The sequence below is a fragment of the Drosophila innubila genome, assembly GCF_004354385.1.
Source record: "Drosophila innubila isolate TH190305 chromosome 2L unlocalized genomic scaffold, UK_Dinn_1.0 4_B_2L, whole genome shotgun sequence".
In the NCBI taxonomy this organism is placed as follows: domain Eukaryota; kingdom Metazoa; phylum Arthropoda; class Insecta; order Diptera; family Drosophilidae; genus Drosophila; species Drosophila innubila.
In genome coordinates, this window is record NW_022995372.1 from 6,381,877 (window position 1) to 6,405,784 (window position 23,908).

Below are 23,908 nucleotides of genomic sequence, written 5' to 3' on the forward strand. Positions count from 1 at the left end.
TGCAGAAGCTAACACACCGCAACAAAAACAATTTTAATAAGTATTTAAACATAAAAGCAAACCAAAAAAAAAAAAAGGAAATAAACAAAAAAAAAACAAATATATGAAAATGAAATAAAATAAAAAGTTTCACATAAAAGCAAAGGTGTTTCATTAATTAAGCCTTTTGGGAAACGTAAAGCAGACACTTTTATATAAATATATTGATTTTTAATATACATCATTTTGTGCCCCACATACGACAGCTGTTAAAAAAAAAAGCTGAAATCATTCGCAATTTATGAATATAAAAAGGTTTCCAGGTTTGTTTATTTTAAGAAATCTTTCAGTAAGTATTTAGTTATCAACAAAATGCGTTTTGTCATTGCAATAATTGTGATAACAGTTCTAGAAGTTGCATCAATGCCCAATGGGTTCCAAAAACCCAAACGTTACGACAATTTTGCTGTCTATAAAGTTCATATAAATAATCCTGAGCAGCGAAATATAATCAACAACCTGCTGAATCTAGCAAATCAAGTAAATTCTGGTCTGAAGCATAACAATTTAAAGCAAAACAAAATAATACATTACATACTTTCAAGATGAAACAAAACTTGAATATTTTTAAAAATTATTGCATACATTAGGGCATGATAAAAAACAAACTGAACTTATTTTGTAAATTAAATCATTTTCACATACTTCTGGGCATGATGATTGTTAACTATATCATAAACAATTTTTTATATACGAATATTCTTGATATCATGGCTGTTTAAAAAAATTTAGTTGTTTTCATAATCTGGTGTGAAATGTAAAACAACCGAAAACCAACCAAAATCGTATGGAATTTTTGTAGTTCTTTATCTTTTGTCTCTTCAAAATCAGTAAGAATGCAACAAAAAGATATCCAAGAAAAATTTATCACCAGCGGAAAATCTAGAGTTTAAAATATTTCCTTGCAAAAAGTAATTATAATATTATGTATTTCCTATATAAATGCAGTATAATTTATGGCACAATGGCCGCTCGGAGATTCACATAATGGTCAATCCTAAAGCGCTGGACAATTTTAAAGGAATAACAAGGCAAGAAGGTTTGGTGACGGAATTGTTAATCCTAAATGTGCAAGCGTAAGTTGTAGATTCTCTAAGACAAACCTTATAATAGAATTCAACATTTCAGACTCATTGATGCTGGAAGAAGTCACTAATTAGCGATGAAACCGACCTCTAAAAATGAATACAGAATAAGAAATATAGAATACACAAATATATAATGCACATTTATTTGAATAAAGCTTCACTTTATAGTAAAGATAATGAAACCTATTTATCCTGCTTGCATCCTTCGCCACAGTCAGATCCCTCACAAATGTCGCAGAGTGAGGACTTGACCTGGTAGTACTCGGTAGCACGGCGATCCGTCTCGTAGTAGTCGTAAAGGGAAACGGCAGCGGGCTTCTGCTTGGCCACAGAATGGGCCCGAATTCCCTCCACAGGTAGACACTTGACATCACCTGGCGTCAGGCTGTCGAAGTAGACAATCACCGTGGAGTCAGAGTTCTTGGTCTCGATACGCTTCACTCGATCAATCGATTCAATTTTGCCAAAGCTATCTAAATCTCCAACGAACCCGGAGGGAAGAGCGATTTCCATGACAGCCATGTTGGAGTCCTTGGTTGGATCGTTCGATTCTAGGGGCACGTATTCGGCACAGATCTCAAGAGTCAGCTGCTGCAGGGGAGTGTCCTTCACAGTGGGCGTTACCTTGAAGCTGGGCTTCTTGTCCTTCTCAGCCAGATTGTAGCGATACGACAGTTGAACCATTGCCGATCCTTGACCCTTGGCGGTAAAATCGATCTTTTGTGTTGTCTTTGGCAGTACGTGACTCTGCAGGACCAATGAGTTGTCAGGTTTCACTTGAATGGTGTCCTTGTTGTCATTGCCAGCGCCATCGGAGGATGTAAAGTCAATGTCGATGTTTCCAGTGCCAGAACCCGTCTTAAAGGCGAACTTGGTCAAGGCTTGCAGACCGATGACCGTATCCTGTGTGGAGGAGAAGCCACCGTTGCTATTACGCTGGGCAATCAACCACTTGATGATCGGCAGCGATGCCTCGGCAGATTCCTCCTCCAGGAGTGCCATCAGCACATAAGATGTAATCTCAACATCATTACTACGTGGATGCCAGTAGACTGAACGATCCGATTCACTGGACGGCGAATTTGCCTTGGACCACCAGGTGCGACCATCTTCCTGCTTGGCAAGACTCTGCAGTTTGGCCAACACCTTCTTGGCCTGTGGATGCTTGGCCAACTGCAGAGCAACAGCTGCAATCGACATGGAATATTGATCGTCTGTTTTATCCACCTCCTCGGCCACATATTGTAGAGCCTTGTCGATGTTTTCCTTGTATTTCGATATTACTTCCTGTAAATAAAAACTTTTGATTAAATTCTGATTAAATGAACTCGATCTACAACTTACCTCATTTTCAAAGAACGCAATCAGCACAAAGGATGTAAGACCAAGAGCATTGTGATTGGCATTATCAAAGAGTTTTCCCACCTCGGGAAATTCGCCATTTTCCTTCTGCTTGGAGGCCAGGAAATCGAGGCCCTCCATTATTATCTTAGGATCGACATTTGTGTATTTTGCAGCTTGATGGAAGGACCTTACAACGTAGGCAGTCAACCAAGTGCTGCCGGAGGGATCCGATTTACCAAAGGCACTGTAGGAGCCATCGTCATGTTTATAGGTCAATTCACGCTGATAACCAACTTCGAGGAACTTCTTGGCTCTCGACACCACACTGGGCATCTTGCGGTTAGTCACCTCCAAATATTTGACCACCAAAATATTTGGCACAAAATTGACCATGTTCTGTTCACCACAACCGTAGGGCATGCGCACCAGATTGTCCAGATTCTTGATTGTGGGTCCCAGAAGATCACCAACCACAGAGAACTCGATAAAACCAGAATCGGGCACCGCTTCGGCCGGAATATCCACCTTCAGTTCTTGACTGAATTCGATCTGATTCTGAAGATTGATGAAAACAGCTCTGTTCTCGAATTTCGTAACACCCTCGGGTTCGACCTTCAACTTTTGATGAATCGTATCTCCCGCCAACGGCGATGTGGCTGTAATCTTCAAAGTTAAGGACCCCACCTTCTTGGGGCGTATCATAAAGGAGACACTCTTTCCATTATTCGATGGAACGGTAATCCTTTTAACTCGCTGTATTTCATCTATGGACTTTTCCTCAACTTCATTGGTGGCTTCGGTGAATTCAAACTCCTTGTCTGCGTTATCCATGGTTACTTCAGCCTCCAGCGTCTTGTCCAAGTAGTTGAAGATAATAACGGGCACGGCAATGACCTCACCTTTAAAAATTAAGTGTGTTAAGCTCTAGAGAGTCTGAAAAATTTAATGAAAACTTACCTCGCTTCACCGAATAAGGCAGATTGGTGGAAACGAAGAAGGGCTGAAATACCCGAATCTTGCTTGGATTTTCTGTTAGGGCCAAGCCCTTATTGGGACTCAAAGAGAATCCAGTCACAACCCATGAAGTTATGGTATCGGGTATCTTTCTCGTCAAAGTAAATTCTCCGGAGTCAGCACTATTTCGGAATAATTAGATATAACTATTAGATTTCTCGTCAGTTGAGTTCAACGTTAACATTTAACTACAGATAGACACAAGCACAAGTATCAATGAGTTCTATGTACATGATGAATCCAATACCAACATAAATTACCACTATATCATACCATAAATAAGCAAGCAATCTTGAATAAGAGGACAAGTACGATTACTGGGTTTTATCATTCATTTGAGAATATTATAAATTTTGTGTACATTTTTGTAAGGTTTCCATCAAAAATCCAAGATTCGATAAATATTTCACGTATTCCAGAGCCGAAAATCGCTGAATACTCGTATTTGTCCTCATCGGCTGAGTTTTCAGATTCAAATGGTTTTTGTGTTGTCTTTCGTGTTTTGTTGGGATTCAGCCTTTCCCCACTGACTTTCATAATGGGAACTATACCCGTTTCCAGTTTTTTAATGTTATTTACTTAAAATGTTTAAATAATTTAGAAAGATTAGTGCGTTAGTTATTAGTAGCAAGTCGTACATTTATTTAAGAACTAGTACTAGATTAATAAAAGTGCATTTCATTCCATTAAATAAATTTAAATTTAGCCTTCATCCAGAACACATCATTTGAATTGGATATTTAAAAATAGCATTAATTACGTATTGTTGTTAAGAAATATCCAAGTCTCTGGAAATTCCTTACGAATTTGAGGGATGACGGCGAGAAAACCAAACGATCCCGATATTGATGGAGGAAGAGGAATCGGAGGTAAAGGACCTGTAGACCCCGATATCGACGTCAATTGAGGACTAGGAAAACGCGATACATATCTAATATCCACGAGCCCATCTAATCACAAATAATGTGTTTAAATAAGCAAAGAAAAAGAATTGATTTTCATATGCAATAAACATATATAATGCTCTAATATCCCTAGAAATCATCCTATGATGTATTATATACATTGTATATTTCAAACTCCATTCCAACGTACCAGTTAACTTTACACAGAAATTAAGAATAGTAGAAGAAATGAATGATTCAAATAGGAGCTAAGGTAGAAAAAAGAAAAGGAAGAAAAACTTGTAGTTACCCACAAAATTAATACAATCTAATTCATACTCGTATTTATCGACATGATCAAATATCCAGCTTTCGGGAAACTCTTTACGAATTTGCAAATCTGGGACAGATTCGATAATATCTCTGTTAAGAATTCCAAAACTATCTAGTTGAAATTCGAGTTGAATTAACGGATCTGCATAAAGAGTTTTAAAAATAATTAGTTATATAGTATTAGATATTCCTGTACTTTAAATTTGTGATTCGAGTCACTGAGCTCTCTAGTATCAAATTTGAAGCTAATGAGTACAACTTGCACAAAACGAATTAAGGTATCGGTAGGAAAAATTTCATTATAATAAGTTGACCCTTACAATTCATATTAGGAATTTATTATTCAAACTTATTCTATACCACATTTGTGTACGAGTGGTTCTCGTGTTTGTATTATTTTCTACACTTATTCCATAGGCCATTATCACAGTTAGTTCCCAAAATACACAATTCACTCATAAAAAATATATACATTCACAATTACATAGTTTTGTCAACAAATATCCAAGTTTCGGGAAACTCTTTACGAACTTGAGGGACTGGAGCTCGAGCAAACTTAGGGGCAAAAGAAGGAGCAGGGCCTGCACTTGGATATGCCATCGAAAACTGCATACGGCTCTCGATAAACGTTGTCGATCCCCCTCCACCCCACATTAGTCTTTTTCGACCTATAGATAGTAATGAATAAAGATATAATACATTAATCCCATCGAGCTACGGATAATAAAGACAAATAATATGGAATTAAATTTGACCAAAATAAAGTATAGCTATCGACAAGAATTAGTTGTGCATAGCCAGGAGGAAGGTGAAATTTTAGTTATAATCTGAACCTTGAGATCATTATAATCGGCTGTACTATAACGCAAATAGTATAAAATGCCTGTGCCAATAATAAATAACAATAACACCTTGAACTATCCAAAGCACTTCCTAAAGCTCGATCGAACTTTTCCCCATCGAAAAATACTTATGTAAAGAATACAGCATTAGGGAAACTCTTTATGAGTAAACTCTTTTTGGATAGAGCAGATAATTTCTCTGTTAAGAAATCTAAGACTATCTTGTTGAAGTTCGACTTAAAAAGCTATATTCAAATGTGCTAGTTTTTAATGGAGTCACAGAGCTCTCTATTTTTAATTTTACAACTATTTAATACAACTTCCACAATACGAATTAAGTTATCTGTATGACAAATTTCATTACAATTAATTTTCAAACTTATTCTATACCACATTCGGGATACGAATGGTTCTCTTATTTTTTTTTTTATTATTTTCGACACTTATTCCATAGGGCTTTATTACAGTTAGTTCCCAAAAGCAATACATTCATAAAAATAAATATAAGCATTCTAAATTACATCGTATTGTCAACAAATATCCATGCCTCGGGAAACTCTTTACGTATTTGAGAGACTGGAGCTCGAGCGAAATTAGGGGCAGAGCCTGGACTTGGATATGCCATCATATACTGGGCATTTCCCGCTCCAACCATTAAATAATCGTACATTTGCGGTCCCCCTCCACCCCACCTTGGAAAATATCGAACTAGAGATAGTAATGAATGTTATATATAATCACAAGGAGCTATAGATGATAAAGATTAAGATTATAAGCGAATTGAATTTGCCGACAATAACGTGAAACTGTATAAAAAGATTAGTTGTGCAAATTCTAGAGTAAAGAACAATTTCCAGTACAATTTAATGGGATCTGTTTTTTGGGATCATTTTAATTGCTGGCAATATAATTGGAATGGATTAAAATGTCAGTGACAAAATCGTATAGCAACAAAACCTTGACTATCCAAGTCATTTACTAAAGATCTTTTTACTTGTCCTTCTCGAAATATTCAAAAATCCAGCTTTCGGGAAATTCTTTACGTATATGAATATTTTGGTTAGAGCTGATGTTATCTCCATCTGCAATATTAGAGAGGGTTGTTTCTTCCGAGACTAGAAGATTTTCTGTTGCAGGAATAGTAAAGTCATAGAATGTATCTGTACAAAGAATATAATTTATAATACAAATTATGAATCATTATCCTTGCGCCCAGAAGATTAACAATCGTAACAAAATTTAGAGTTGGAATTCAACAAGAATGAGATGTAGAGTACTATATTTTTCAGAACAATATAATCAGTGGAATTATAATGCTAATAGTTTAAAGTAAAAGTGCCAATGATTAGTAACAATAAAAACTCGAACTACACAAAGAATTAACTAAAGGTTATTAATTGTCTATATGTGTCGGAAAATGTCGAGGTTCAATTCTTTGACTGATGTAAGACAGAACTTGTCGAATAAATTCTTCATTTACTTAGAATGTATGAATATACAAATAATATAACATTTTTAGGATAAATAAAATAAATACAGTCACGTTGAGAATTCACTGATACCCCCTTAACACACTAAACAATTTTATATTAGTTGGTTTCAACGCGTATTCCAGTAAGCTTTAGTATCTTAATACAGTTAGTTGTTAACCAAAAAGCCCTTAATTTCATTGATAAAATAGAATGTATTCGGAATTACGTAGTATTGTCAAGATATATCCATGTTTCTGAAAAGTCTTTTCGAACTTGAGGAACGGCTGTAGATATAGGAAATCCTGTCGCAGATATTATTGGTGGGCCCGGTGCAGCCAATGAATACAGCACAATCCCGCTACCAAATAAAGGAAGTGCTGCATCGTGATAATATATATAACCTAAACAAAAGTGATTCGTTTTAGTACTCAACACGCATAGTTTAATTGATCGGCAGATGATTAACAGATGAGTTTCCATGTTCCCAAGTTTGTCTGTCCGTATCTATATAATGTTCCTTCGTCATTTTCTTTCTATATGTACATATATTATATTTAACGATCATTTTTTGTGCAGTTAGTTGTTAACACAAATTTTTTGTTTTCATACGGTAAAATTATAGAATTATCGTAATTACACATAGTTGTTACTAAATATCCAAGTTTCCGGAAATTCAGTTCGAGTCTTGGAAATAGCTCCAGGAACATACATTGGAGTATAAACTCCTGCCCTATGGTGAAATCGTATGTTTGATATTTGACTAATATTCATTTTTTCTTTAAATACTAAGTCTTTAAAGTCTCGGATATATATGTCTCGGATACCTGAATGCAAGGAAAAAAATGATTTCAATAATATTCTATTAAAATAATCTTGTAATTTATACAATCAATAAAGTATGCATTAAAAAGAACGCAACTGACTCGAATTTTTCTCAATGAAATATTATGAAAATTAATATTTGATGCATTAGCTTTGACGATAAGACAGTTAGTTGTTAGCCCAAAAGCATTCGATCTTATGTGGAAAAGTTGAGTATACAGAATTACGTTTTATTGCAAACAAATATCCATGTTTCCGGAAATTCTCTACGAACTTGCGGAACAACTGCTTGAACAACTGCAGGAGCAGACAGGAGCATCGGCATTCCTACACCACGTCGCATATTAGGCAATGAAGAAGCGTAAGAGCTTACAGGTCTTCTATTAAATATCCGTGAGTTTGGTCTATTCCGAGGATAATAAATGCGCCTGAAAATACCTGCCCCGTAATATAGTCGTTATCCTATCTAAAGCCGTGTCACAGAGTTTAATCAAAGCCTATTACCACGAAAACCTCTCCTATGTAATACAAGTAAGTGGTTTTAGTAATCATAACAATAAAGATAATTAGAGCACCCCAATAACAATGATAAGGAAACGGAAACTATACTAGCCATTTAATGAATTTACGTAACACAAGTCGTACTTTTTAGCGTTATAAAATATCCAGGTTTCAGGAAACTCCTCCCGAGTTTTTATGTCCTGCTCAAAAGCAATTACTTCTGAATGTGAGAAATAATCTCTAAACATGTATGACACGTAGGGAAGTTTATCTGGATAAGAATACAGCCGAACATAGTTAAGTTAGTCCTGAAAGACTGATGGGAAAATACCTTAACCTTAGTTTACCGAAATCTGGAGTATTTCTAATAGTATAGTACTACAAATTTGTCAGTGCGATCTCAAGCTATTGTGTTACTTGTATAATACTTGATTAATATGTGAGCACCATGCGTAAGGTTATCCAGGCAGCAACCCACCTCATTTTGGAAGATTGCCATATCCAGATCTCAGCGAAATTTTCACGTATTAATTTAACTTTTTCTGTCGCATCTGAATTTACGTGTAATTCGCTATCACTATCAAATGCGATAGCATCTTCTTCAAATTCATCTTCTTGGGATATGGGAAAGCCATCGACCTCATCGTCAGAAGAACGCGTTGCTAAAATTTGTATACCAACAAATGTGTTCAGTCGAACCACAAATCTAACTTTGAACCCAATAGAAACCCGTATCTCGTATACTATTTATACTCTTTCTTCATTTGAACAATTATTTTATAAATTTCGCCAAAATTACTTTGGATCATATTAACTTACCGAAATTATAAGGATAATCGGCGTTTGTGAGTGTCACCAAGCCGGAAGAATCTCCTGGATAGCGACCATATCCCTGCTGCCAGGGTGTGGATGTCTTGTACTTGTTAAGACTGTTAAAGACATCATCGCGGGATAAATCGTTGCCAGACTTTAGCAATAGAACACTCTGATCGACGCCAAGCAAACCCACATACGAATCGGGATCGGTTTTCACCTGGATGTTAACGTCTTGACTTGGTTTTGCCTCCAAAGGAGCAGAGATTTCAATCTGTGGTGTAAAGATCAAATTTATAACCTATTTTTCAATGAACTTTCATCGACTTACTGAGTTTTCGAAATCTTTTTCAAAATTAAGCGTCCGCTCCTGGAAACGTAATTCGTTGTTGACGACATAGTACACATAAATCGAGGCCTGTGGCACCATCTCAAAGGTCGGGTTAAACTTAATGGTATGGCTCTTGCGATTCTCGGGAACTTCAACATACTCGGATTTCACAATATTTCCACGCGCGACGATCGTGTAGATGAAGTAAGGAATTGGTTCGTTTGATTTCACATCAATGGAAATACTATTTCCCAATTTGGGCCTGTAAAATGAATGAGTTAGAAGAAATTGTTATTTAAATGTTGATTATTTATTATGATTACTTGTTCTATGAACCATAAGCAAAAGTAACGACTACTTGACCAACTGTATATAATAATAATTATGTTTTGCAGCAAAACTTACATTTTGGTGTTCACTTCGATCTTCAAAGGGTCATTTGACTCGATAGCTGGTTGGAATTTGTTTAAGGAACCCAGTTGAGAGGTGGCATCCGCGTAGGATCCCTTAACACTGAAGAACCGATCCGTACTAACGGGTAGAGTAATATTGAATGTGGCAATACCATGCTCATCCAAGAGCGCTTCAAACACATGTGACTCGTTGTCTGGATCGGATTGAATAGTTCTATCAAAGTGAAAGTATCTGTGAGATGGCTCCAATGTTAGTTTTGCCTTCTTGGTTGCATCTCGCACAGGTGAGCCATCCAAGTTCTTTACTACAACCTGATAGACAAACGATTTTCCCGGATGATAACTGATGCTATTATCGATAGCTTCCAGTCTGTAGCGTTGGGAGTGCAGATTGACAGTAGTGGATGCGTTCTGTTTATTGCCCGTCAGTTCTTCAGTCACTTCAGCAAAGACTTTGAGAGGTGGGTTATATGCGGACTGCAATTCCATATCGGAAAGTGTGAATTCAACATGTCCCTTGCCATCGACATCGACTGTTTTCGTCTGCTCAAGAGAATTGCCACTTGGAGAGTAGTAACTATAGTTGGGTGAAATGGAAACAGTTGCCTTGCCCTTCACCGGTTTTCCATATGTGTACTTGGCCCGAATTGTGGCCTTAAGGACACCATCCTGTTTGGCAATATCTTTGGCGGATTCTACGACCACTTGAAATTTGGGCAGCACGTATTTGGCTACCTCAAAGGATTTTGTCTCGGATCCATCATCGGCAATACTGACAGCGATATTCCACATTCCCAGCATTGGTTGTTCCGATAACTGAAGTTCTCCGGCGAAGACGCCCTTGGTTAGTTTAACGTCCAGCAATTGCTTAATACGATTCTGGGCCCCATCACTGATAACAATCGTTATTGGCTTATCGATAACAGCCGGTCGTGTATTTGCATCCAGAATAAGCACTCGGTATTGAACAAGATCCGATGGCTTGTAGGTCGCCTTATCGGTTTGTATGAAAATCGATGGCTTGTTATCGGCATAGTTTAATTTCGTTGAATTCTCAAAGATAACGCCCTCAATACCGGCCGCTGTCAGATTGTAATCGCCACTTGATAATTTCGGCACATCGAATTCAACATTCACCGTCGATTTGGGCTCAACATCCACTTGTTTTGTCTCATTGTAGGATGGTCCAGTAATGCCCACTTTAATGATGCTCTTTACTTCGCCTTTATGCACAGAAACTGCCACATTATACTTATAGTTGGAGCGTATAGTGCCAGGTCCGATTACCGTATACAAACTGCAATATTTATATATTATTTAAAATATTTATTTGTCATTGTTTTTACTGCCACTACAAGTTAATTTTATATTTGTTAGACATTAGTTCAATGTTGATTACAATTGAAAATAAAATAAATATTATAACAAATATAAAGTACAGATTTAAGAATAATCCTATTCATCAATTGTTCATTTTGTTTTGTTTTTGGTTCACACTAATTAAAGTTTACGAACAACAGAAACCGGATTTTGAATGCCTATCAATAACTAAGCATCTATCAGAATCTATATAAACTTAATGAAGCTTTTATGTATTATGTGTTAATTCTGACGATCATCCATCATTTTATATTATTCGTACTCTGTGAACACTCAATTAATTTACCAATTGCATAACAAAGATATTTAATTATCGTAGCGTTAATGAAGCCATTTTTAACCACATTAAAAGAACAGAGAAGAGGGGTGCGAGTATTGCCTGAATTGTGGGCATTCAGTCAGGCATAATAAAGAGGTTTTTAATGTATCTTTAAAACATGTCAAGAGATAACGTTAACGTAACATTGAAGATGTATCTTTATAGATTGACAATGCATGCATACACTTTTCGGTTTATTACTATTCGACCGGTTTCGAAAAAAAAGAAAGAAAAGCAAAAACAAAAATAATAAAAAGAAATGTTTATCTTTCATTGTCTCATTTCTGATGTCTCAATTCGTGAGGAGCCCCTTATCTCTCAGTCTAGCGACACGTATACACGTATATGCGCACATACATTGGTGCACAGCATCTTGCTTATAACTTAATTTATTCTGAGTATAAATAAATTAGATGATCCTTAGTTGAACTTTCTTATATATTACACTCATTTGTTTAGTTGCATATACCTATTGTTGATAATCATGGTCAGCCTAAGCTCGAATTTATGTACTTACCCAGTGGCATTTATGAACAGCCCCAATTGAAGAATACAAAAGCAAATTGTTAAATTACGCGACATATTCGCGTTTAGTTTTGCAAATTGCAATTAAAAATGCTAATCCGTTTGTTTTGCGCAACGGGCTTTCGGGAAAACACGGACACGCGACCGAAATATATGCAAAAAAAATTAAAAAGGAAGGTACTTTTGAATACTATTTACAAAAGTGTCTATGATTCACAGTACACACGCATACACAGCACAATAAAAAATCATTTTGGGTTTTCTGAACAACCACAAGATACGTTTTGATCCGAATCGATCGACGTTCGGATCCACAATGAGCTTGTCTCGATGCGAAGCGTGCTTTAAGTACGATTTTGAGTCTCTCACGAGCACCAATCGGTTAAACGGTTAGCATTGTCAACAAGCAAATACACACATGTGCAATTCCGAGTAGTTCTTTCTGAGGAATTCCCCGCTGTTAATTGCGTAGCTTCGATGCCTCGGCACATGCCGAACGATCTTCTGTTTGCTCGACGTCATTGATGATAGAGTTCCAACAGAGAGAACTTTATTTGTTTACACTTTCTGTTTGATTTCGACCGACTCTAATGAGTCGAGCTATACGTGTTAGGGAAGTCTAGTGCTCAAGCCTCGATGCAGGAGAATCTTTTGAATATCTTTTTTGTTGAATAACTAATCAATTAATGACATATTTATAGGACTTTTAATCTTGAAAGTAAACACACGTCAAGGATAAATAAAATAACACTTTCTTAATTTATTATTCTTAAATATGAATACGAAGCTGCCAGTTTTTTAAATTAATAAAATTACTTATATAATTTAAATGAAAAGCTAGCGTAAAAAATAAAAAGGTGGATGTTTTTCATGTTTTAAATTTTAAACCAACCTCTTTATAGTCTGAGATATCAGTCTCTGTAAAAAGAACAAAGCCAACATCGGAGGGGTATTCAGTTATGAAGGAACCAATTATATACTATCGGGTCGGTATTCTAAGTGTTATTTTCATATAATCCTTGTTCTAATGTAATTACACTTTAAATTATAAAAAGTTAAGTTAAGTTAAGTTATTCCCTCCGGTAATGACATTGCCTTTCTACCCAAAGTCTGACCCAATCAGTGTAAATGAACCGATTCCCTAATCTGTTCACTGATGTAAAAAATTAAGTCACTGACCCAAAACAAATAATGAACTTAATAATATATATTTAAATAAGTTTTTTTTATTAAATAAATGGAGAAAATATAATTACTTGTTATCTAAGTCAAAAGCTTCATTATTTGTCTAACCGTTTGCGAATTGAAACTGCTTACCAAAGACAAGAACCACAAGGCGAAAGCTGTGCCCACGCTAAAGCTTAAGCTTTGCTTTTACCGGTTAAGCGGGCATCTTAAAATGCGAGCAATGCAAAAGCAAAATGCTGGCAGAAAAATCAGTTGAATGCGAGCTTACAAACGGGCAACAGCGCGAATCGCAAAACAGGTGGACGCGCTTCAAATCGAAAGTGAAATACAAAAACGTGAGCAAAACGCTCCAAAAACGCGTCAGTATTAAGTTGGCGCAATCGTTTGGTGCTCGTTGAACAAGTGAAGCAACAATAAAATACAAAACAAAAAAAAACAAGCCAATACGAGCTTTAAGCCAAGTTATTGGTGCAGAGTGCAAAGCAAGCTGTGCGGTCAATCGCGAGAGCTAAACTGGCGTCTCAACCCACACGAAAAGGCTAAAAGCCAACGAAAATTCAACTTGTAAATTATGTGTGCTGACAATATACAAAATAATTTGGCTATTTAATTGAGAAACGTGTTTCTACTTTATTCAAAAAAAGAAAAATAAAATATTTAAATAAGCAAAAACAAAAGTGATAAATGCGCAAAATGAGAGTCAACTGGGTGCTTACATTTCTAAGTTGTTTACTATTTCTATTGCCAACTGATACAGCTGCTCAGGGGTTAGTAAATATCACACACACACAGATATATAATGTGTATAATATGCACATTTGTTGAACTCCCACACTAATAAGTATACGACTGTGACAAATACAGGTGACGAGTTGTACAAATATGATAAAAATAAGAAGAAAGAAAACAAAAAGAGGTAATGAAATGACATCACGCCACTTAACTGAGACGAAATATGAAAACAAAAGACTTAAGCAACGAACCGAATTGAATGTTTTAACTTTGACACGCAGCGAATGTTTTGCCGGTAGATGAAACACTCGAAACACTCGAAAGACACTCATTATCCATCCTATCCATGTGCCATATAATTTACAAGGTGTAATCAAGAAATTAGCATGAAACCACAACACAGCTTCCAGTTGACTTGTTGTATGACAAAAGCTCAAGAAAAGAAAAGATTATACAAAGAGATACCCTATAGCATTTGTATCTCTTCTGATATACATATTAAGAACAATCCATTATAATTTATCTCTTCAATATACCTTAATAAGCATGTTGTGTTTACAGGGTACAAATAGCAAAGACCTCATCAAATGAATGAAATAACTTTTATCTGAGCTGAGATTTCAAACGACCTACGCACAACAGCAACTTCTTGTCTCTGTCACACACATTGGGGTGATGCAATGTTTAACTTTGTACAAATTCGTACCTCACTTTACCAAAATATTCAAGTTAACTGACAAAGTTAAGTTAGCTAATTATGTCAATTACAAGTAGACTTAATTCAAGTAATTAAAATTACACTAGTGAATCACCCTACTGAACGTGGGACACATAGTAAACTCGGACAGCTATTTATTTACGAACACTGCTTTATTTCCGACGCCTCACCTTGAGTACCTGTCAAGTTGACCAGTTGCTAAATGTTGCAAATACGAATATACTCGAAATTCACGAATACGATTCGCAGAATTCTGATTGATTTGTAATTAAAAGATATGTTGGCGTCAATCTTGTTTTCCTGCTGGTCGCCAATCGATTCTCTCTCGCTCTCTCAATTCCATACATGGCATAAGTTTAAGTATTACCGAACTGTGAGTGTTGGCATGGGTATTCAAGTTCATTCACTGGCCTTATAAGGTGCAGCTCTTCAAGGCAAAAAGACAACGCAATTAATGTACATACTTTTATTTATTATTTATGTAAATTCTGTTAATTCACCTGATATTAACTATTATTAAAGTTGACACTTAACGCCAAATTGAATGCGATGCAATCATGTGAAACCTTTTTGGTGCCATTCACATCTTTCGCTGCAACTGCATTTTGTGTGCAATTTGAAAAACAAAAGCGAAATCGTTTTTAACCGCCTAAAGTTAGTAACCTGTTTGGCCAACAATGTGACATAAACACAAAAGAAAATGTGGGAACAGGTTAGACAACACCAATTGAAATTAGAACAACCAGAAACTGTGCCTTACGCTCGTACCAAAGAGCCAGACATGAGCAACGACTACAATAACAACTCGACAGACAACTCGACACAGTTAGACATTTACTATACATTTTGCAATGCGGCAAGCAGCACCCGAAACTGTTGAAAACGAGTAGCCCAACTTGACGCTTACTTTAAATCTTCCCCTGCCCCATTCTCTCCTTTCATTCCCACTCCTCTTCTTCATACAGGTAGGTAGGTTAGGTAGCTCAGCAAAATAAAAGGTGGGAATCAAAACCAAAACAAGCATCAAGCTCAGCTCCAAAATTGTTAAACGAATCTGTTGAAGTTATGCAAGTCGCGCACCAAAACTGGAATACTCTTTCACATTAAACTGATGTTTGTCACTTGAAACTGATGCTTGTAAATTTTTGGCTCAACTTTGAATTAAAAACTGTATCATTTAAGAACTATCGTGTTTTTTTAAATATTCTGTATGCTTAATATTAAATTTAGGGCATTTTAAGAAACATTTTTGTTTGGTTATTAATTTTTTTAAGCATCTTAGCCCTACAAGATCTACTTATAAATTTTAGTGCTAGGCATAACTACTACTTTATACAATTTTGATGACGTTTATTCTTATATGGACGATAAAGAGTAATAAAAGTAATTGAACACTATAATTAAAGAAATTGAACACTTTATTTACTCTTTCTTAAAGAAAATAATGAATGATAATCATTACCATCAAGCATTAATGTCCAAAAGTTGGATAAAGTAGACTATTAAATGATTTTTCAAAGAACAAGTTATAGGATAAGCAGTTTATAGCCTACTTGGGACACCACAGCCTTAAAAACATAATTTTTTTTGCTAGAAAAATCCATTAGGCGCCAATTAAAAAATTAATCCCTTCACTTACATTTAATTTATTAAACAGAGCAATAACTATAGCTACTATGAACTATCATTATTAAGATTAAGTTTTCTTAAATAGTTTTTGGTTAATTTTCAAATCCAAATAAACAAGCACTGAAACATTTTCATTAGAACTTTAAAATAATTTAAATTTTAATTAATACAATATAATTAAATGAAATTAACTTGTAATATATACATTTTTAATAAATCTGATTTTCACAAGAATCTAGTTAAACAATGTACTCGTACATAAAGTACCAGTATTTATAGTATATTTTAATTTCAAAAAGCTGACTCATCTAACAACAGCTGCAATTGTCAATCATAAGTGTTATTACAAATTTGCCAAACGATGCAGTATCATAGGAAAAACCGCAATAACAATGAACCCCCTTCCCCTTACAAATCCATCGTTTCCGACATGAATCAAACGGAATTGCGGTCTCTCAAGACTCTGACCCCAACTCGAACCCAAACTCAGACCCAAAACCAAAACCGAAACGAAGCGAGGTAAAGTACATTACCCCGTCAAGTCGCACGTATTGTTGATCTTCCGTTAAGCGCGTGAATGAATAGAAAACGAAATAAAGATTCAGATACCATGTCAGCATAGGTGTAATACCCAACAAAAACAGCAACTTTACTTGCGGTACATTGTCTCTGTTTTATTGTGGTGATGAATTAAGTACATCTTTTTTATTGTTTTCATTTTGTTTTTGGTTTTTTTTTTGTTTTTGTAGCCTGTACTCCATAATTGCGCCGAATAGTGTGCGACCCAACTCGCAGTATCATGTGGCTGTGAGCATCCACAAGGCAGCGGAGCCCACAAGGGTTAAGGTGGGCATCCTGAGCAGTACCTATACCGATTTCAAGACGGTCGAACTGAGACCCTACTCCACACAGTTGCTGCACTTTGAGGTGAACTATTATCAGCTTGGTATATTTATAAAAATTGTACTTAAATGTAGTTTTAACTTACAGATTCCAGCTTTAAAAGCAGATCGATATCGTCTTACAGTTGAGGGTCTCAGCGGCATTATCTTTACAAATGAAACGCAGTTGCATTTCGAGAACAAACAGCATACGGTGCTCGTGCAAACGGATAAAAGTATCTATAAGCCCGGAGATGTAGTTCATTATCGTATACTCCTGCTCGATGCCAATTTAAAGCCAGCTCGAGGCTATGGTCGTGTTCATCTAGAGATCAGGGACTCTGGCAATAACATCATTCGAAGCTACAAGGACATAAGATTAACAAATGCGATTTATTCCAACGAACTTCAATTGTCGGACTTGCCTCGCTTCGGAGATTGGTCGATTGTTGTAGAAGTTGCTGATCAGCAGCACAAGCAAACCTTTGAGATTCTGGATCACATATTGCCCAAGTTTGAGGTGGACATTGAAACGCCACGCAAAGCTGTATATAAGGATGGCAGGATTGCAGCCACAGTGAAGGCACAGTATGTACTACACATTGCTTAGGAAATATCCGAGTAACTCTTTTCTCCCTTTGTAGCTACGCCTTTGGTCAGCCTATTGTTGGAGAGGCCACTCTCTCCATTTATCCCACCTTCTTTGGCTCCCTTCAGCCATTTGTGAATGATCTCATCACCCGCAAGGTGGTACCCATAGATGGCAATGCATACTTTGAGTTTGACATCGAACAGGAGCTGCGTCTCAAACAGGACTACGAGCGTCAGTATCTATTGGATGCACTTGTCGAGGAACGTTCCACGGGCTCTGTGCAAAACTATTCAACTGTACTCACCCTGTATCTGAATCATTTTCGAGTGGAACCCGTTAAATTGCCGAGCTACTATATTCCAGGCGTACCCTTTGAAGCCACTGTAAGTTAGAATATCCAAATTAATTTCGAGTTTAAAAAGTTCAGTTCATCAGTGGAACTTTTCTCTGAACTGAACTTTTCTATTTACTTGTGGGTTAGGAGAAGATCAACTGTAGAATTAAATTATTGAAATTCTTCTTAAAAATGTATTCTGTGGGTATTATTTGAACTTCTCTCTCTTCTTTCTTTCAAGTTAGAAAATCAGGTATTAAAACCGTAATCGAAACCGTAACCTTCAACCGGTATTAACCGATTGAAACTGGTAACCGTAACTGAAACCCTAACCAACACTACACATTTTTATTATACCAAAACCGAAAAACCGAACCAATTTAAACCGAAATAAGCGATTAGTAACCGATTCATGTATAACGGTTTGTTTCGGTTCAATCAAGCATCAAATTCAAACCAAAATTCAAACATTATCGAAACCCTAACTGAAACCGATATTTGATTCGGATTGCAACCCAGTAGAAAAGTCTTTCTCTGTTCAAGTTCATCTGGAGGAATTCTTCTTAACCACTAAAAAAAGGATTTCTAAGAAAAGATTCAAAAAGTTTCTCCCCTTAAAAATACCGTTTTCCATAGGCACGCATTATTCGTAATGATGGCAGCTCATTGCGTGAATTCAATCCAGAGATCACAGCCTATCTAACCAATGTCTATGGCAGCAGTGAAATGTATAATCGCACCGTCTACAGTCTGGATGCACGCGGAGAGTTCAAGATGAAGTTCACAGTGCCCCAGGGCGATCGAGATGAGTTTCATTCCATAATTGTGGATTATTTGGGTGTAATCAGCGATGTGGGCAAGGTTCCACGCAAACATTTACATACCAAGAACTATATAACAGCCAAGGTGCTCAACGATAAGTGAGTTCTATGAACCAATTCATCAATTCATCAATAACATAACTTTTTTTATATTCTAGACCCATTGTTAATCAGGAAATCGCTGTTGTGGTGCAATCGAACGAGCCCATGAAATACTTTATGTATCAGATTGTGGGGCGTGGCGACATTATACTCTCCCGCACAGTGGATGTTAGTTTTGTCAGAGATGTGACTATCTATAACGTTGTTAAATGTTAACTTCCTTATTCTCTTTCAGGTTGCTGACAATACTTTCCATACCATCAAGTTCCTAGCTTCATTTGCTATGATGCCGCGTGCGAAATTACTTGTCTATATGGTGGTGAATGGCGAGTATGTTTATGATGAACAGATTATAAGATTCGAGGAGAATCTTCTAAATGCCGTAAGTAGAGCATAGAATAATGTATTTTTTTTCTTAACTATTTATCATCAAATCCATGATTCTTTTGAATTCCTTATGAAACTCCAACTCTCCTACTTTTTCTATCTCTGATTTGTTTAACCATTCTTTCTAGGTACAAATTGAGGCGCCCATTAGAGCACCTCCTGGTCAGGATATTGATATAAGCATAAGCACAAAGCCCTACTCCTATGTGGGTCTCATGATTGTCGATCAAAATTCGCCTGGACTACGTAATGGTAAACGCAGAATTTACTAATCAATTGGTTTCCCAATCTAAGTCCCTTTCCTTCACAGGTAATGATCTAACACATGATCGTCTTATGGATGCTCTCTACGACTACGAGCTGAGTGATGTCAACACTCCGGTTGGTTCTCCCGGCAAGGAATCCGGTGTTATTACCATGTCCAATACGGACTACTTTGTTGAGAAAGGTTTAACAAAATGACACCAAATGAAAATTAAAATTATAACTCGAATTTTATAGAGGCAGAGACAACTCCCAGCATTGATCGTGATACTTCCGTTGAGGATGATAAGCTGACAGCTGTGCGAAAAACGGACATTGGACCCGCCCATAAGATCGAGGTAAACACATTGCCTCCAGGCAAAGGTCGCTATGCTTTCTCCTACACTCCGAAACCCTATTGGCACAACCCTCGAGTGCATGTGATGCGTGATCCTGTCGACACTTGGCTCTTCCTGAACATCTCGGCCAGCAGCGATGGTCGCAATACGATACATAGACGTATACCTAGTGATATGACCTCCTGGGTATTGTCGGCCTTTTCACTGGATCCCGTCAATGGTTTGGGTCTAAATGCACCCAACAGCAGATTGGAGGCCTACAAGGAATTCTACATATCTACAGAGCTACCATATTCTATAAGAAAAGGTAAGTAAAGGGATGATTTTTTAAATTGCATGTAACAAATTTCATAAAGATACAATTTATCATTTTAATTAGGCTAAACTGAAACATAAGTAAGCCTAGCTTAGTTAAGAAAGAGTCTTAAGATCATCATTATTTTTAATCTTAAACCCACCTATGCTTATAGATGAACTTATTGCGCTGCCTTTTGTGGTGCATAATAACAGGGAGAGCGATCTCAGCGTGGATGTAACATTCTATAATTCGGCACAAGACTTTCTTTTTCCCCAACTGGACACAAAGCAGACAAATAAATCGCGTAAGTGCAGTTTAAAGGTACTAATATATTAATATTTATATTTAAAAACCTGGAACCTTAAGTCATGTTTCTTGCATTTGGAAAATAAATATTTGCTTATTTGAGAAATAATATTGCTTAAACCAAACATTTTTGGGACCAATTTTCGTATAATTAAGAAAAATATTTCCGATAATTAGATGCTATTCTACCTATCATCGCCATGATGATGTCGAATTTTTAAAATGAGGAAAATATTTGTTATAAATGTTATGGAGATTGATGGAATTTATTTCCTTTGCAGAAGTGGAAGTCTATAGTCGTCGCACCATTCGCGTGCCCGCCAAGTCAGCTCGCTCCGTCTCCTTCATTGTGACCCCTCGACGTGTAGGTGCGCTTCCTGTTAAGGCAGTGGCTTCCACTTCCCAAGCTGGGGACACTGTAGAGCGTACTCTTTTGGTTGAGCATCCAGGTGCCACGGAGCGTATCAATCGTGGTTTCCTTTTCGAGCTGAACTCCAATGCTCAACGGAAACAGAATGTGACCATTAAGGTGCCTCGCAATGCTATTCCAGATTCGACGAGCATTGAGGTCAAGGCTGTGGGAGATCTTGTGGGCAGCATTGTGGGAAATCTTCAGCAGCTGATTCTTCTGCCCACGGGTTGTGGTGAGCAGACCATGGTGAACTTTGTGCCAAATCTTTTAGTGCTGCGATATCTGACTGTAAGTATAAGCAAGAAAAAAGTTGAGGTACCTTCGATTTTTTTTGATTCAATCTGTCTATTTTCGTACAGCGTCTTCGCCAGCTCACCCCAGAGATCCAACTGAGTGCTACAAATAACCTGGCTGTGGGCTATCAACGTCTGCTTTATTATCGCCATGAGAATGGTGCCTTCAGCGCCTTTGGCCACTCGGTCAAGCAAAGCTCCACTTGGCTAACTGCCTATGTGGCAAGGACGCTGCGACAGGCGACTCCCTACATCCAGGTGGATGAGCATGTGCTGCAGAGTGCCCTCTCCTACTTGGCCAGCATGCAGTCGGGTAATGGAGGCTACGAGGAGCATGGCGATATCTTTGAGCAGTTGGACGATGGAGGCATCAGTCTGACAGCCTTTGTGACGCTCGCCATGATGGAGAATGTGGTATGTCGCAAACATATTCTCAGAGAGCAGGGGGTTAAGTGCAACTCTCTTTACAGAATGTTTACCCCGAGTATCGTAACCATATCAACAAAGCACTGGACTTTATCACTAGGGGATTAGACTCCTCTAGCAATCTGCATGCCATGTCCTTGGGCACATATGTGCTCTCACGTGCCAATCACAATTCGAAAGCCGCTTTCCTGCAACGTCTGGACTCGATGGCCACCAATGCGGATGGACGAAAATGGTGGAACAAGACGGCGCCATCCAATGAACAAAAGTCGCCCTGGTACAATGCCACACGCAGTGTCAACATTGAGATCTCGGCTTATGCAGCCCTGACTCTGCTGGAGAACAATCTTGTGGGAGATGCTCTGCCAGTGCTCAATTGGTTGATGGACCAACGTAATGCCTTCGGTGGCTTTGTTGCCTCCCAGGACACGGTTGTGGGTCTGCAGGCATTGCTCATGTTTGCCGAACGTTTCTCCAGTCAAGGCAACAATGTCCAGCTGGGATTCCACTACGGAGAAGGTGCCGAAACCATACTGAATGTGAATGCGGAGAATTCACTCGCTCTACAAAGTGTTGAGGTAAGTAAACTCAGTCGTGGAGTTATGCAATCCTTGATCCTTTTAAGCATTCATAACTTTGTCAAAGCTGGACCGATTTTCAAGCGAAGTGATATTTTGATCATGGTTTAACCTTTAAATTCATTCTGCATTTAAATTTAATTAGTTTTGTTAACAAAAATGTTCCTTTCATTAGCTTCCGAGTAACATCAAGAATGTGAGCGTGTCGGCAACTGGACGTGGCATGGCCTTGGCCCAGATCAGTTACAGTTACAACACGAATGTGACCAGCGCCTGGCCTAGATTTGTGCTCGATCCCACCGTGAATCGCAACTCCCATGCAGACTATCTGCATCTGTCGGCCTGTGCCAGCTTTGTCTCTGTGCCTGGAGATGCCGAGAGATCCAACATGGCTGTCATGGAGATACATCTGCCGAGTGGGTTTGTCGTAGATACCGATACACTGCCCACTCTAGAGTCCAGTGAGCGCATCAAGAAGGTCGAGACGCATCAACGTGATACAAAGGTAGTCATCTACTTTGATTACCTGGACAGGAGAGAAGTCTGCCCCACGTTGCATGCCTACAAAACCGTGAAGGTCACCAAGCATCGCCCTGTGCCCGTCGTCATGTATGATTACTACGATAATGGTAGCACTTTAGTCTCTATAATACCCTATAATTAACATAACTAATCTGTTTTTGATAATCATTCTCAGCACGTCGGGCCCGACAATTCTATCGGGCGCCCAAGTCGAACATCTGCGATATTTGTGAGCACGCTAATTGCGGTGACATCTGCGAGAAGGCAGAGAAACGAGCATCACGTCGACCTGATGACGATAATGTGGCCATAGCAGGTCAGAATTCAGCTGCAAATCGAGGAGTCATACCTTTGCTAGGATTGCTGGCAGTAGCAATCATCCTGCGATTACACTGTTAGAAACAAGGGGAAGAGGGAAACGGCTCCCAAAGCAAACAAAACGAAGCTTTAACAAAAACCCACTCATCTAATTAATAAGCTAGAACTAAATCAATTAACTTTAATGATGCTAAAAGTTGCCAATATAAATATATTTAACATTTACTAAAACCTATAAAAACAAATCGAAACTGTCTTTTCTGTAAAGTGTTTGAACTTTGAAAGGGAGAAAAATGGGAAATAAATGAAACAATATGATAAAAACTAAGAATCGCAAGAGAGAAAAAATCCCAATTCAGTGAGTTGTAAATAGTTCACTTCAATTAACATTAGAGGAAATGAAGAAACAATATCATTATATAATATCGAACGATATCTCTTTGAATGTGTTGACTAAAATTATCGTAAAGCTTTAAATGATACCTTTCACTTGGAAATAGTGTAAAAGGTATAAATACATTATGGATTGTCAACTAAACCCACGCGGAAAACCTTTAGATATTTTCTTCCGGCTTCCCTTAAATGGGAAATCAACATGTTAGAAGACGCAAAACTACCACTTTTTTGATGATTTCCTAACCAAACTACA

At 37.5% G+C, this 23,908-nt stretch overlaps 3 protein-coding genes across 13 annotated transcripts; 2 read left to right on the forward strand and 1 right to left on the reverse strand.

The window, feature by feature from the left end:
* Positions 1-398: 398 nt before the first annotated feature.
* LOC117794466 lies at positions 399-1,313 on the forward strand. Its single transcript, XM_034635069.1, has 3 exons — positions 399-519; positions 988-1,115; positions 1,168-1,313. The coding sequence occupies exons 1-3, from the start codon at positions 403-405 to the stop codon at positions 1,193-1,195; spliced, it is 273 nt and encodes a 90-aa protein (XP_034490960.1). The 5' UTR covers positions 399-402; the 3' UTR covers positions 1,196-1,313.
* On the reverse strand, positions 1,240-12,431 carry LOC117794465 (CD109 antigen). 11 transcript variants are annotated; one of them, XM_034635066.1, is made up of 9 exons: positions 12,113-12,431; positions 9,889-11,193; positions 9,484-9,745; positions 9,159-9,426; positions 7,834-7,840; positions 7,654-7,803; positions 3,429-3,607; positions 2,472-3,370; positions 1,240-2,414 (listed from the first exon to the last, which is right to left on the reverse strand). In XM_034635066.1, the coding sequence occupies exons 1-9, from the start codon at positions 12,175-12,177 to the stop codon at positions 1,311-1,313; spliced, it is 4,239 nt and encodes a 1,412-aa protein (XP_034490957.1). In that variant the 5' UTR covers positions 12,178-12,431; the 3' UTR covers positions 1,240-1,310. The 11 variants fall into 11 exon arrangements, with proteins under 11 accessions (XP_034490957.1, XP_034490948.1, XP_034490950.1 ...); XM_034635057.1 differs by lacking the exons at positions 7,654-7,803; positions 7,834-7,840 and adding an exon at positions 3,847-4,063; XM_034635059.1 differs by lacking the exons at positions 7,654-7,803; positions 7,834-7,840 and adding an exon at positions 4,246-4,435.
* Positions 12,432-13,552: 1,121 nt separating this feature from the next.
* Positions 13,553-23,504, forward strand: LOC117781135 (CD109 antigen). Its single transcript, XM_034617864.1, has 16 exons — positions 13,553-14,075; positions 17,137-17,314; positions 17,378-17,856; positions 17,913-18,243; positions 18,831-19,114; positions 19,174-19,285; positions 19,353-19,499; positions 19,633-19,756; positions 19,815-19,952; positions 20,006-20,413; positions 20,577-20,708; positions 20,992-21,410; positions 21,482-21,829; positions 21,886-22,419; positions 22,595-23,048; positions 23,117-23,504. Exons 1-16 carry the CDS (start codon positions 13,993-13,995, stop codon positions 23,338-23,340), a joined length of 4,395 nt encoding a protein of 1,464 aa, XP_034473755.1. The 5' UTR covers positions 13,553-13,992; the 3' UTR covers positions 23,341-23,504.
* Positions 23,505-23,908: the final 404 nt, after the last annotated feature.

Coding starts and splice junctions, on each gene's coding strand:
- LOC117794466 (XM_034635069.1), top strand. CDS start 403: ATGCCCAATGGGTTCCAAAAACCCAAACGTTACGACAATTTTGCTGTC. Junction 520..987: donor TGCTGAATCTAGCAAATCAA/GTAAATTCTGGT, acceptor ATATAAATGCAG/TATAATTTATGGCACAATGG. Junction 1,116..1,167: donor TTAATCCTAAATGTGCAAGC/GTAAGTTGTAGA, acceptor TCAACATTTCAG/ACTCATTGATGCTGGAAGAA.
- LOC117794465 (XM_034635057.1), bottom strand. CDS start 12,177: ATGTCGCGTAATTTAACAATTTGCTTTTGTATTCTTCAATTGGGGCTG. Junction 9,427..9,483: donor AAAAAGATTTCGAAAACTCA/GTAAGTCGATGA, acceptor TTTACACCACAG/ATTGAAATCTCTGCTCCTTT. Junction 4,064..9,158: donor CGATTATCCTTATAATTTCG/GTAAGTTAATAT, acceptor AAACATTTTAAG/TAAATAACATTAAAAAACTG.
- LOC117781135 (XM_034617864.1), top strand. CDS start 13,993: ATGCGCAAAATGAGAGTCAACTGGGTGCTTACATTTCTAAGTTGTTTA. Junction 19,757..19,814: donor TTCGCCTGGACTACGTAATG/GTAAACGCAGAA, acceptor TTTCCTTCACAG/GTAATGATCTAACACATGAT. Junction 21,830..21,885: donor TCGCCATGATGGAGAATGTG/GTATGTCGCAAA, acceptor CTCTCTTTACAG/AATGTTTACCCCGAGTATCG.